Here is a 15,173-nt window from a genome sequence, read left to right on the forward strand (position 1 = left end):
CCCAGAACCTGTGAATATGCCACATTACATGACAAAGGAACATCAAGTTACAGATTTATCAGTGTAAGAATGTCTACACCAGTAGAAAATTTTTATAAAAATTTGAGTCAGAGGATACTCCTAGAAGCAAGATCTCAACAGGGTGAGAGAAATGCTTCAGACAATAAGTTTGCTGTTTCTTTCATGCATTTGAGATTAAGAAGGGTTAAGAAGATTAGGTTAAATAAGGAAGATTACGTGAAGGTGGAGAAAGCAAGGCGGGGACTAGATTATAGTAAAGAATCTGTGTTCTCTGGAGAGAGGTTATTCTTTAGAAGGAGAGGTCTGAGAAGGAGTATTTCAAAGGTGTGTAGCCCTAAATGTGCATAAGGCTTGCTTAAGGCAGAAATAAGCCTTTTGCTAAAGAAGTTATATGCCTGGGGCATGGCTGCCCACTGTGATCTGCCCAGTTAGGAGTTTATGATCAGGTCACCTGATGAGGTTACTTTCCATAGAACCCCTTTTTAGTCACAGATTTAAGGTTGCTAATTAATGGAATCAAATGCTCCTTCAAAGTAAGAGAGGGAGTCAAAAGAGTCAGAGATTTTAGGTGGAAGCAAGGTCAGAGGGATAAGATGTGAGAGGATTTTGCCTTTGGAGACAGGGGTGAGACAGGAGTGCAGGTGGTCTCTAAGAGTTGGAGAATACAAAGAAGGCGGTGCAGCCCTCCTGACACCCTGATTTTAGCCTTGAGACACGTATCAGACTTCTAACCTCTGAATGTATAAGAAAATACATTTTTGTTATTTACAGTTACTAAGTGTAAAGATGGAAACATTAGGAAACTAATAAAGTAGCATTCTTGAAATCCTTCAATCAGTGGGGTTGACCCTATTATTGCTAAGATTTGGAACATGCATTTAGTCTTTACTATCACTGGTTATATTTATTGCTAGTGAACTCTTGCAAATTTATATGTTCAGTGATGCGGTCCCTTCAGTGCATCTTACCAACAGCATATGAATATGCTCCTGACTGTATAGAGAAAGCTTTTCTTGGGTTTGGCGTGTCATTGGGTAACCTGTGATGACGAAGTTCTCAACTACTTCCATGGAAACCTCATTCTAACCGTAAGCTTCAGTGTTATTTGATCTTCCGTTGCCGTGCACTCAGTCATATTCATAGATAAGAAATGGGGCTCCAGAAACCGCATGGCACTACTTGGTTGTAAGGTTATCATCTAGGACCTATGTTCCAGATCCAGACTGTGTATATACAGGATTTTTAAGATTATCATAAGAGCTAAAATATAAGCTATGAGCTTCAGCCACTCACCTCTCCTGTTCTTTGTTTCCTTAACTTTAAAATGGGGACACCTCATGGTGTTATTCCTCACTTCTTTAAGTGTTTGCAGTGGTATAATGCCTAGTGTTTGATATGCATTGGCCCAAAGCAGCAATTGGCCACTTATGAGCTGATTCTAATTCTCTTGCATGACTCTGAGTGCTTTTATGAAATAGTTCATATGTGCTTTTGACTCCATGTTATTAGTGACTTCATTTTAGTTACTGAGTGACTTCTAAGCTGTGTCTTTTTGCTCTTCCTTAGAGTGGCTACTTCCTGTAAGAGGAGAAAGCCAGGAAGCCAGACTAAAAGTATCACATGCCAAAGAGAGTGGAGAAGGGAGAGAAATATGTTTTTATCTTGTTTCTTGACCTCATCACTGAGAATGCCAGCCTCGAAAGATTCCAAGCAAATTTTGCCCATTTAGAGCACGAATCCTTGTTTCTGTCCTGTTCTTACAAACACAAATCAGACTTTGTCAGTAAGCAGTTGCAGTTGTCCTGAGGATTTATTTTTTTATGACATACGGACCAGTGTTTTTTTGCCTCAGTTTTTATAATTATTTACAATTGTTTAATTTTGGTTTGACTGTCTCGTTCTGGTTTAGAATTATTTAATTATTTGCTATTTTGTTTTGTTGCATGGGTTATAGAACATTCTCAGGGTTGGTCAAAAAGTAATTGGCAGAGGTAAATTTGATGTTTAAATCCCACCTTGGGATTAATCCATTCAGCTACATTTCCTCTTTAATTGTGGATCTGAATTTAAAAAAAAAATAGAGCACTTTCATGTATTCTTGATACAGAGCAAGGTTAGTGACATAGTTTCTCATAATGTTAGTGATTTAAACAAACAGAGAGACCTGATCCTTTTAGTAGTTTTGTTCGTTTCCTGCAGTCTTGGACCAGCTGCCAAGAGCAGTTTCCTTGTTACAGAGTGGGCCTCTAGGATTCGCAAGAAAGTTTCAAAACTGAATACCAAGAATGAGGGATATTTATTTCACGGTTTATTTATTAACTCAAATTGAGGGGGGCACCCCACTAGGAGGAAATGAAGAGGTGTAAGCAGGATTGAAAGGAAACTCCAGATTTTTTCATGAACTAAAATTTGTTGCATTAATATGTATCCTTGTCTTTATTTCCCCAGTAGTTCTTAGGAAAACTTTATTTTAACTGATCAAAAGATCAGTACTTTCTAATTTGGTAGTGATGCTTTTCCCTGTCTGCTTTCTTTAGTTGTTATCTTACTCAACCTATAGACAGTTTTTTAACATTGCTCCACCACCACCACCTTGAACTGTTGTAGTTCCAGGTCTCTTTGACATTACAGTTTTCTGGGTTTTTTTTTCTTTTAATTTTGCCTCTTAAGGCTTTCTTTTACGGGCCCTTCTTTATATCTGCCTGGCCATTAAATATTGATGTAAGTATTTCAGCTTCTGATGTATTATAATTTTCTGAGTGTCATTTGTCATCTGTATGCTAAGGATTTCCAGATCTGTGTTTCTGCACCGTCATTTCTTCTGAATCCTGAACACACTTATCACACTGTTTATTGGGTTCACACTGTTCGTTCTGCAGTCACAGAGTCATCTAAAACTAAGTCGAACTTTTCTTTCTCTCTCAGACTTAATCCCTTACTCCTCTTTCTGTTTTTATTGTTGTTTTTAAATGAATGAAGATACCTTTCTCACAATCTGAGCCTAAAGTTAGCCATCATTTTTATTTTCCCTCATCCCTTAATCTTTAAGTTCCACCAGCTCTTTTGCCCCAGTGTCCTGTGAATGCGTTCATTTCTTCTCTCACTGTAAGATCACCATCTTCTCTTGCTTATTACAGTTCAGCTGTTACCTGTACTTAGAAAACTTTACCCACATCGCCCATCCCCTAGGCTTCCAATTCCAACTTGTCATTGAGATCTCAGCTTTTAAATACAGGTATCTCTAGAAACCGACTTTATTCCTTAAGACTACGTTAGGTTTCAGCCTCTCTGCTCCTGCAGCACTCGGCATTCAGCTTTTCCAAAGCCCTTGACGTAATTATGTTGTAACGTCTTATTTTCTTGTTCGTATCTCCCATAAGGCTGAATTCTTTAGGAGCAGTTACTATTTTCTTTTGTTTCTTTGTTTTCAACAGAATTTTATTGACTATCCGCTGTCTGATGGGTATTGTTTTAGGCATTGGGGACATAATGGTGAAAGACAGACGAGGGCTTTGCTCTTGTAGAGTTTATGTTCTGGCGGTTTCTAGCAGCTCAAGATAGTAAACAAATTAATAATATTAAGTTGTGATAAGTACTATGGAGAGAGTGAAACGTGGAACTGTCAGCTGATGGTCACTGGTGCCAATTTAAGTGCCTGCTTGGGGTCTGGTGAAGGAAGAAACTTTATTTAGTGCCAACAGCTCGATGGTAATACAGCATGGTTATGAAAGCAGCTCTGCTGTGGAACAGCTCAGCAGTGCCCCAGCTCGGGAAACAGTCTTCAGCCTTTGGTGGAAAGTGCTTTGTACCAGCAAGAGGGGAACTAGCTTATATAGACAGAAGTTTCCTCCCCTGGACCCTGATTGGTCAGATAGAGCCACTCTGATTTCTCAGAGGTATGTACCTCCAATTGGATGGGGAAAGCCTCAGTCCTATTGGTTGAAATAGGACTCCAAGAACTCTTTTATAAGGGCTGGCTCAGATGGTGGACATACAGTGCAGGCAGGCAGTGTAGCCACACAGAAGCTTCCCAGTGAACTGTAGTTTGCATGAGAGGTCCCTGTGCAGAAACGGCTGGTAGGCTCTTCCCCCCCCCCCCCCCCCAGCCCAGGTAGCCACCAGGAGCCCTTCTTAGTCTTCAGGATTCACAGTACTGTCTGGAGTGTAATTAGGAAGGGAGAAAGTGCTAATCTAGGTTAGGTTGTGGGGAAGGCCTCACTGAGGAGGTAAGGTATGAGCTGACACCTAAAGGATGGTAAAGACCTAGCCGTTTGAACATCTGGGACAGTGTTGACAAAGCAAGGGGAGCAGTAGCCTCAATGGGGTGAAGCAAATTTTAAGTGTTGTAGGAAAAAGATTTCTGTTATGTTGGGAGTGGAGTGAGCAAGGGGAAGAGAAGGTGGTTCATGAGATCAAAGAGTAGACATGGACCAGATGTTGTAGTATCTTGAAGGCCTTGCTAGGGGGTTTGAATTTGTTCTAAATGGGAAGCTTTCAGAGAGTCGGGGGAGTGACATGATATGACTGTGTGTGGAATGGATATGAAGACAGAAGTGGAATCAGAGAGACCAGTTGGGAAGCTATTACTGTAGATCAGCTGAGAGATTATGGTGGCTTTAACCAAAATCATAGCCCAGATTTGTGCTGCCTAATACAGTGGTCACCACCCACATGTGGCATACATTTAAATTAATTAAAATAAAAAATTTAGTTTGCTTGTGTCAGTAGTCACCTTTCAAGTGCTTCATTAGCCACATATGGCTAGGGGCTATTATACTGGACAGTGAAAATATATAAGATTTCCGACACTGCATAAAGTTCTGTTTGACAGCACTGGTCAAGATAAAAATGAATTGATGGATTCAATACATATTTTGGAGGTAGAACTAATGATTTGCTGAGGAAAAGAAAGGAAGGAATCCCTTTTTTTCCCTGTGAGCAACTGGGATTTGGGATTTTGGCTTGAGTAACTATTGGGTTGGCCAAAAAGTTCCTTAGGTTGTTTCTGTAAGATGGTTCTAGTAGCACCTACTTATCTCTAATTTCATTCGAAACAGTTTTGTTAGATTGTATTGTGACAACTGTCATATCTGTGTGCATTTAAAAAACTTTTAAAAATTGGTGACTCTTTGTGCAGCCATTTTAATATTGAAGATGGAAGAAAAGCAACATTTTTGGCATATTTTGTTTTATTATTTCAAGAAAGGGAAAACAGAGATTTGTGCAGTATATGGAGAAGGTGCTGTGATTGATTGAACTTGTCAAAAGCATTTTGCGAAGTTTCATGCAGATTTATCGCTGGACAATGCCGCACGGTCAAGTAGACCAGTTGAAGTTGATAGTGATGGAGACATTAATTGAGAAAAATCAGCATTATACCACAGGGGAGATAGCTGACATACTCACAATACCCAAATCAATAAAGTTTATTCCTGAAAATGAAAAATGTGTGTTTTATTTTACAGAAAAAAAACTAAACAGACTTTTTGGCCAACCCAAAAGGTAGTGACGATAATGCCATTTTCTGAGACAGGAAGAATGGAGGAGAGGCACACTGGGTTATGTGTGAACATTAAGAGCACTGTTTTGGCCAAGTTAGTAGACATCTAAAGGGAGATTTCAAGTGTCACCTTGATCTTCCTAGCACCTAGTGGAGCAGTTAGGTGTTAATACTCACTTGTAGCGCATACACAGAGATGGCATGCAATCAAGGTCTCGGTGCTTCTAGGAGGACAGGCAAGGACAGAAGAATGAAATTGTAAAGAGTTTGGTGTGTTAGGAACATGTGGTCTGGTTTGGCTGAGGCACAGAGTATATGTAAAGAAATGGAGGAAAATAAAGCCAGAAAGTTAGCTTATTAATCCATTTGTTCAGCAAATAGCACCATTTAGGCATTGGGGATATAATTAAACAAAAACATGAAAACAAAATTTCTGCTATTATGGAGTGCAGTGAGGAGATGGACCATACACCCTATACTAGTTAAACACCATGTATGTTGGCGTAGAGGTGAGGGAATATGCCAGGCAGAAACCCAAAGAAGGAAAACAACAGCGGGAGGGAACAGTGAATACAAAGGCTCTGAGAAAAAAAAAATGTCTACAGGCCAGAGATCAAGGGAGCAGAGTGGTCTCGGGGGAATTGGCGTGAGATGATTTCAGAGACATAGAAGGGAGCCAGATTGTGTAAGTCATTGTAAAGACTTTGGCTTTGACTCTAAGATGGGAAGCCACAGCAAAGTTTTGATCAGAAGTATGATATAATCTGACTTCCCTTGAAGCACAAAAACCAGATAGGAGTTAATTGCAGTATTCTGGGTAAAAGGGATGGTGGCTTGGAACAGAACATTGCGTGGAAGGTATTGAGAAATAAGTAAATTCTCGATCTAATTTCCAGGTAGAGATACCAGCATTCACTGACAGACTAGATGTAGATTATGAAAGGAGAGAAGTCAGGGATGACTCCAGGGTTATCTTGGGCAAATAAAAGAAATGGAGTTGCCATTAACTGAAGTAAAGAAGGTGGTAAGAGAGAGAAGTTTGAGCTAAGGTGTCGAGGGGAAGTATCAATAATTTGATTCTGACTTTATGAAATTGAGGTGCTTATTAGGCATCCAGGTAGACATATAAGACTGTTGAATATGTGAGCCTGATGTTAAGGGGAGAGATGTAAACTAGAGACTGACTCGGACGTCACCACGTAGATGGTATTTGAGATATTTAAAGCCCTAGGACTGGATGAGATCACCAAGGATGTGAGTGGTTTCTTCAACACAAGAAGGCAAGAAGAAAAAATCAGATGGAGGAGCAGTCTGTAAATGAAAAGAAACATGAGATACATATCAACCAAATGCATTGTGTGGATTGTAATTGAACCCTAATTCAATAAAAATATAAAAACAAAAAGCATTATAAGCTAATCAAGAAACCTGTTTAAGTGTTTGGTACCTTCATAATATGTTAAATTTACGCATGATAACACTATTGTGTATGTACATATATTTTTTAAAGTTACTATCCATTAGAGCTACATACAGACCTATTTATAGAGAAAATGAAAGCCAAATTCAGTGTGTACTGATGATTGAAAATATATACTTTTATAAAGTTAATAACTTTAACTGGACATACTAATTATACTATAGAATGTTACAGAAAATAGAGATTTCTGTGTTACACATAAATAATAGAAGCATGATTAATCCATTAAAAATGGGCAGAAGGCACAAGCAAACATTTCATAAGAAATGTGTATGGTTTCTGGAGAATATATAAATCTACAGCCTCTTAAATATTTTAGTGTTTCTAAAATCTGTTTGGAAAGCAGTTGGCATCATCCTACACTTGAACATTTATATCAACTATGACTTAGCAGTTTCACTCAGGTATAGATCAAAGAGAAAATCTTGCCATGTATGACTATAGCAAACAAAACAATGTGGATGAATCTCAATAAAACAAGTCCCCAAATATTATACATAGAATGATGCCTTTTTTAAAGCTAAGAAAAATTACATAACGGTGCACATATGAATAATATTTTATATATATATGAAGGGAGGGTGATACACATGCCCATATATGTAGTTACATAAATAACACTATGAAAGAAAGAGTGATACACAAACACACGTTTGTAGATACATAAATAACATTATAAAAGAGAACAAGAGAAGGATGAACGGGGTTTCAGGATGATGGCTCCGTTGGGTGAGCACCGGCACTGGTATGGGAGGGTGACTGCTGTGTGGTTAAACCACAGGTGGCAAACACAAGGCCGAATCCCACCCTCCACCTTGTTTTATCAGGTCCCCACCTTGTTTCTACCCGGTGGCAGCGGCAGTGACAGCGTCAAGCTCTTGCTTAGCTGTTAACGAGTAGTTACATTTATATGGCTCTAAAATTACATTCGGCCCTTGGAAGGCAACCGCAGGCTGATATGGTCCCCAGTGAAAATGAGTTTGACACCCTTAGGTTAGATGGAAGGTATTGCAAAGGTCCTGGTGCTTTGTTTGGGTGATGGTTTTGTACAGACTTATATTATTAAAATAATAAAAACAGAACATTTGTGGACTAATCAAAAATAAGTGCCATGGGCCAAGGATGATTATTTTTTTCTGAGTTCTAATTAAAGTATTTTGTGTATATTGCTATATAAAGAATATTTAAAAATCTCTATAGCTATAACCATCAAAAAGGTATACTCATGAATGTTGATTTTTGTCTAACTTTAGATAAAGTTTTTTGTTTGAGTTTTGTATGTTATTAAGTGGCTATTGCCAGAAATGTGCCCACATTACTTGGCTACCTGGGGAATGCTTCAGGTTTTTCTGGATGTTTGATTTTTTTTTCTTAGTTAGAGATAGCATTTCTAAAAAAATGTGCTAAAGCACATTAGTTTTCTTTTCTATCGTATTATTGATTCATGACTGAATTTCTTATAACACTTCTGTGGTGAATTAGTTTAGAGGGCACAGAAGATTGGGCCTACTCTGGCCAGACTTAGAACATATCCCAGAATTTGTTTTTTCCACAAAATCTTTGAAATAAAGCTGTTTTCTTAGGACCTTTTCTTTTTAAAAAAGCATGTTTCCCTTTATCTCTACCTTATCTAGTTAACTGAAACTTTATTACTTAAGGTTTTGTGGTAATTTTACTGTAATTTTTCAGATTATTCAGTCTCAGATTAAGGTGCTAATTCATATATTTATTTAAATAGCTACTTTGTGACAGATACTTTGCTGGGTGTGTACTCATTTATTAATCTAATCATCATCCTAGTAAATGTGTAATTAAAAATTGAGGTGCATACTCTGAAGCTAAGTGAGTTGTTTCTGTGAGGGCAAAAAGGACTCAATCTAGATTTCAAAAGGGACTTTTAAGCGGAGCTCTAAAGGATAACTCGTAACCAGTTCAAGGGGGAGTATCTGCAGGTCGTGGTATAAGGTTTAGGTTAGCAGAAGCAGGTGCGGCTGTGGCGGCAGGAAGTCCAGCGCGACTGTAAATCAAAGGAATAATGTGCGGTAGCGACGGGAATCACAGGCAACACCAAAGTGTAGAGACAGGCAGAGGCCTGATTAATTCAGGACCTGGGAGGGATGGGAAACCCTAGAGGATTTCTAATTAGGAATCTACTGAAGAATGGATTCATGTTTTGAGAAGAATGCTTGCTTAATACCCATCTTTGCATAGATTGTGGTCTCCACAGGTACAGGGAGGAGCTATTGACCTCACTGAGTGTCATAGAAGTGAGTAGGTACTGAGTGAACATGAAGTGTGACCATTAAGTGCTCAGTAATGTTAGCTGTGGGCTTCATTACTCTCGACTGGCCTTCGCTGTGGACAGTGGCTACTGTAGAGAGAGGGATTTCTCGAAATAGTTAAATCTAAAAGTATCTGTTGAAGACCTGTGATGTACACGGAGGAATCAGTAGCTGACTGCAGTAGCATCTCATCCCTTCTTTTCTCTCATGCCTTCGAGATGGACAGAGCAGAAAAGTGGCTGAGAATTCTGTTAATAAATCAGCTTATTTATAGCAAGGAGACATAGGTGCTTCTGCTTCACACTATCCATTTTATTCAATGAGAGTTTAGTGCTTGTTACTGTGGCTATATTTATAGTTGGTTTTTAGGATGGCTTCTAGAGTTTTCAGTAAAATTCCCTTTCCATACCTCATTTGAAATAGTCTCAACATTATTCCTCAGTAATACTAGTTTATTTTATGTGAAGTGGGGGTGCCTTGTCATTTTTCATATCAGTGACTGCTTACTGTTAGAAATTGCTATTAGAAATATTTATTGTGAAAATCTATCATTTGCAGTACCATAGCTTTAATATGTTACTTTTTCAAGTGTTTGCATGTGATGTGTCTTCTCTTAATGTATAGTATGTAGTTATATCATGAACTTCCCAGCCACCCCCCCCTTTAATAGAGAATAGTATTTGACTTTGTGCACTTTAATAAAAGGTGCCCCATCTGGGTGGACTTATTACCAAGAGGTTCCCCTGCTTCTGACACACCCTGTGTCAAGCTGTACTGCTTGAAGGGTGGCATCTGGACCACTTTTCAGCTCTTACCTGGCTGCCTTTAAGCCATGCAAAAACTACACAACTATACTTAGTGGCCTTAGATAGTAACTTAGTGTAAATTAGATGTTGCTCACCATCAACCAGATTATAGATAATCGTTTATAAACAAAGCAAACCTACTTTAAAAAGTAGAACAATTGTTCATTTGTAGGTATTAAATGCAACCTTCAGTTAAAACATTAATCGTTATATTTAACTTGTTCAGATCTTTTGTTTTTGCTCATGGGGGAAGTTGTAATTTTTCAGAAAACGTTTATATTGTCACATGAAGCTGTGGTTCTTTTTTTATATTTTAGTTGTTTGAGTTTTCTGTCAGGGTCTTTGCTATTTTTTAATGTGCCTAGTTTTCAATGCCAATAGATAAATTAATTAATTTTAATACATCTATTTAATTTTTATTGTGAGATTTTTAAAATATATACAAGGTAAAGTGTGGAAGCCTCATCTTCCATTCAGCTTCAACGGTTTCGGTGGATTGTTTTATTCACTTCCTTCCACTTCTCCCATCCGAGATTATTTTGAAGCAAATTCCAAATATTATGTTTTTAGCCTGCAAATTTTTTAGTATCTACTCTGGGAAATAAAGACAATTTTTTAACATTTTTGTAACTTAAGCACAGTTTATTATAACAGCTAAAAGTTAATATTACCCAGTCTGTATTCAGACTTTTTCTTTAAACATGTCTTTTTTTTTAAGTTAATTTTAGCAAGGGAGAAGAAGGAGACAGACAGAAACATTGATTTGTTGTTCCACTTATTTATGCATTCCTTGGTTGATTCCTGTATGTGCCCTGACTGGGGATCGAACCTGCAACCTTGCATGTTGGGACAATGTTCTAATCAAAGGAGCTACCTGGCCAGGACAAGACATTCTTGATTGTTCATAAATGGTTTTTAAAGTTGGTTTGTTTGAGTGAATCAAAACAAGTGTATGCAGTGTAAACGCTTAGTCTGTCTCTTGAATTTAAATCTATAGCTTTCCCTGTCTTTTTTTTTCTTGTGATTTACTTGTGGAGTAAATGGTCAAATAATTTGTCTACTTTCTGGAATTTGTTAATTGTATCCCTGTGGTATCATTTAACCTTTCCAAGAATACTTTTTATTCATGTTTAAATATATATTATACCTAATCTCGATATGCTATAAGCAAGTTTTTATTTAAGTGGAAAATCAATGCTTAACTTAGTTGTTGAAGGAATTTAAATATACCTGTAAACATAAAAGGAAGAAGCTGGAGAAAAGTCTATATAGGCCTCAGAAAGTAGTTGAATTTTGTTAAGCTGTGTGTTTATAGGTCTCTGATCATTTTGGTAAGGTAAATTTGTTGCCATTTTAATATATTGTAAAATACTGGAATTTGAAGTTGTAGCAAGAATAGATATAAAGGTTGATTTGGGCTACAGTAATATTTTTTAAATTAATTCTTTCTTATTTACAAAAAAGATACCAGGTGATCAGCACTCCAACAGATTTTTTTATGGTAATGGAATACGTATCTGGAGGTGAATTATTTGACTACATCTGTAAACACGGACGGGTGAGTAACACTGTCTAAAATTCCTAAGCCAAAAAAGAGGGAAGTAGTGGGAAATAGCAAACCACAAACATATTTGTAAAGTTGGGGTTGCTTCGGTCATAATGCCCAACTAAACATATAGGCTATTAGACATAGTTTCTTTCTTAAAAAGTAGATTCTGAAATACTGATTTCAGGGAGTCAGTTCCACTTAATCGCTGACATGATTCCTGCACTTTTCAAAATGAAACATCTGTTCCCTGACATTGTACTGGAGCCTCAGTTATTTTCTTTCTTAGCCCTTTTCATGTAAGTTCTATTTTGGGTTGTTTTTTTTTGTGGATTCCCCAAGACTTGTGCACATTTAGTAATATTAATTGAAAATTAAATAAATATTGCTGCCTAGCAGCCAAGAAAAACCTGTTGATTGACATGTTGAGCTTTAAATGCAAGCTTTTGGTTTGATTTGCTGAAAATTCTACCACAATCTAATGAGCTTACTCAGTTATATTTAGGCTGATTTTGAAACTGAAGCTCTTGCTGTGTCGATGTCCCAAATATTTTTAGTGCAGCTTGTTTTACATTGATAGGTGGAAGAGATGGAGGCCAGGCGGCTCTTTCAGCAGATCCTGTCTGGTGTGGATTACTGTCATAGGCACATGGTCGTTCACCGGGACCTGAAACCGGAGAACGTGCTGCTGGATGCCCACATGAATGCCAAGATTGCTGATTTTGGTATGTTACTCAGAGCTGTGCAGAAATGTACTAGCTGCCTTTCAAAAGTGTGTCAATAACAATTCTTACAGAACTAAGAACTTTCCATTTCAGCCTTGTAAATCCTGTTCCATGAAAAGGGATTAGTTGCACAGTCTTCTCATTTGCTGGTTCTGTTTATTTAAACATGCTTTAAAAAAAAACCCTTTGCGGACACAGACAGCAGTGTGGTGATTACCAGAGGGGCAGGGGGTGGGGGAGGTAGGAGAGGTAAAGGGGGCATAAATGGGGATGACTCTGGGCGATGAGCATGCAATGTAATATACAGATGATGTATTAGAACTGTACACCTGAAACCTGTATAATTTTATTAACCAGTGTCATCTCAATAAATTCAATAAAAAGAAAGAAAAAGAATAAAAATTAAAAATGCAACAGATACTTCCAGAGAAGTTACAGGGCTAGGTAGTTGTCAAAGTAAACCCATTCAATCTGTGTTTCTTCTGAAGGAAATGAAGCTTCACTGTTTTATGTGGGGGTCACGAACTCGGTTGAAATTGAGGGCACTCTCTTTGATAAGTGCACTTAGACAGAAGTACGTGAAAGTTTGCATGCAGTTTTGGAGCTTTAGAGTCCTGTGAATCAATGGGGGTGGTGTCAGTGGATCTCAGGGTAACATCTACCATTTGGTAAAAAAGTTGGAGTTTTTGTCAGGATTAAAATAAAGGCCAAAATGTAATTTTTATGCATCATACAGTTTTTATGCACCATACACTTTCTGGGGTAAACATACGTGGACAGGGTCCCGTAATAGGGTGTTTTGGGGGAAGGATTGGGAAGTAAGAGATTGTAGAAAGAGATGGAAGCGTGCCATTACTTCAGCTTTGCGTATTTAAAAACTTTTGTTAATACTTTAATCTGTAAGCCAGGAAACTAGTTTTCCTATTTCTCTTCTCTAAATTGCAGAACTCATTTAGTACTATAGTTCAACTAGATATTTGGTTCAATCGATTATTTTTTTATGTTAAATTAAAGCTTTCCAAGTTATAAACTTTTGGAATGTAGCTTACAAATTGGAGCCTGTTTAATTGCTAAAAAAAATGGAGCTGTTTTTCAAAAAGGCTTTTGAAAGCATAGCATAAAAAGTAATAGTCTTTATTCTCTCAACTGTAGAAGTGGGTAAATAATATTTCATTGCATTTATGTTTGGAAAAGTTTGTATAGTTTAGGATAGCCTTATATTTGTGAAGCAAATCAGCATTTTTATTTAGAAGAGGAATTCCATTTCAATCGCATGTGTGAAATTTTAGTTGTTTTGTCATAGTGTAGCAGCACTTTGAAATGGTCTTTTTCTAGTGTGACCAATGCTTTCCACTGCTTTTTTTATTCATTAAAACATATGTCTGGAGCATTAAAGACTCGGCATTTTTTTTTCCTCATGCACTTACCAGTGTCTACTTTGGGAAGTACCTAGCGCCAGGTAAACATTACTCTCGTTTCCAGGTTTATCTAATATGATGTCAGACGGTGAATTTCTGCGCACTAGTTGTGGATCTCCAAATTATGCGGCACCTGAAGTAATCTCAGGCAGGTAATAATATATCAGTGAAGAGTAAGCTTTTTGTAATCTTTTGTTCATTCTGATGAGACTTAATTATATATTCTCTTTACAAGGTAAGATTTTTAACACAGTAGAAACAAAATGTGCCTTTATTTTTTTATTGTTGAAAAGATATTGATATTAAACATATTTTAAACATTTAATTTTGTTATGAATATATTTAAGGAAATTTTCTATTAAAATGACTGAGATAAATGTTAATACTTTCATTTTTAAAAAAGTGTAGATAATCATTTGCTAAAGTTAAGCTAGTGAGATTTGATCCTTTCGTGATATTTTACAAATCCTTTTATAAAGTATATAGAGTATTTTACATTTTGTTTTTGGAAGGATGAGGTTTGGGGAGGACAGTTATGTCATTTTTTTGATTTCAACTGTGCACAGGTGGAGATTTTATAATTTTAAAATTACATGTAATTTTCTCATTGGTACATTCTTAAAATGTTTCTACAGATTGCAATCATAAACCCAAGTCCTCTATAGAGACCAATGTCTGATTTTAAAAGCTAACAGAATTCTGCCCTGACTGGTGTGGCTCAGTGGATTGAGTGCCAGCCTGCGAACCAAAGGGTCACTGGTTTGATTCCCAGTCAGGGCACATGCCTGGGTTGCAGGTCCCTAATAGGGAGTGTATGAAAGATAACCACACATGGATCTTTCTCTCCCTCTCTTTCTCCTTTCCCCTCTCTGTCACAGTAAGTAAGTATAATCTTTTTAAAAGTTGACAGAATTCTATAAGAGAAAAGATAGGAAAGATACTATCACAAGTAGCAGGTATAGGAGTTTGGACAATGCAACCATGTAAATGATGGACAGCAATTTTGATCAAAATGGATTATATTCTTTTAATTGAAATTGTAGAGATTTACTTTGTTACCTCAGACCCAGGTTTGAGTTTGGTAATGTGCTGTTGGGAATTTTAATATTGTATATAGAAAAAAGTATAACCTAGGCATAGGTTTTCAGGAGCAAAGCTAATTTTAGTCCCCTGAGCTATCTATCAAGTGATTGGAAAGAAAGTAACAAGTACTCAGGGTAATGTGATACAGGATAAATACTGTCAAAGACGTTGCCATAGGACTCATTGGCTACTTTACTACTTCAGATATTTTTTTTAAATAAGTGTACAGGGATGAAATTCTATTACATATACATATCCTTTCTTGTAATAGTTGAGTAAAAAATGATTTAGCCTGTATATACTATAGTATTG

General features: G+C 37.2%; 1 protein-coding gene across 1 annotated transcript in view; it reads left to right on the top strand.

Moving 5' to 3' along the window:
• PRKAA2 (protein kinase AMP-activated catalytic subunit alpha 2) overlaps nucleotides 1-15,173 on the top strand; it is a 57,388-nt gene that overhangs the window by 25,719 nt on the left and 16,496 nt on the right. The window contains exons 3-5 of the mRNA XM_037148516.2: nucleotides 11,554-11,647; nucleotides 12,216-12,360; nucleotides 13,843-13,930. Of these exons, the coding sequence (XP_037004411.1) occupies nucleotides 11,554-11,647; nucleotides 12,216-12,360; nucleotides 13,843-13,930 (327 nt within the window). The remainder of the gene's footprint in view (nucleotides 1-11,553; nucleotides 11,648-12,215; nucleotides 12,361-13,842; nucleotides 13,931-15,173) is intronic.

This window comes from Artibeus jamaicensis, unplaced genomic scaffold, assembly GCF_021234435.1.
Source record: "Artibeus jamaicensis isolate MK-2021 breed Jamaican fruit bat unplaced genomic scaffold, CSHL_Jam_final scaffold_1019, whole genome shotgun sequence".
Lineage (NCBI taxonomy): Eukaryota > Metazoa > Chordata > Mammalia > Chiroptera > Phyllostomidae > Artibeus > Artibeus jamaicensis.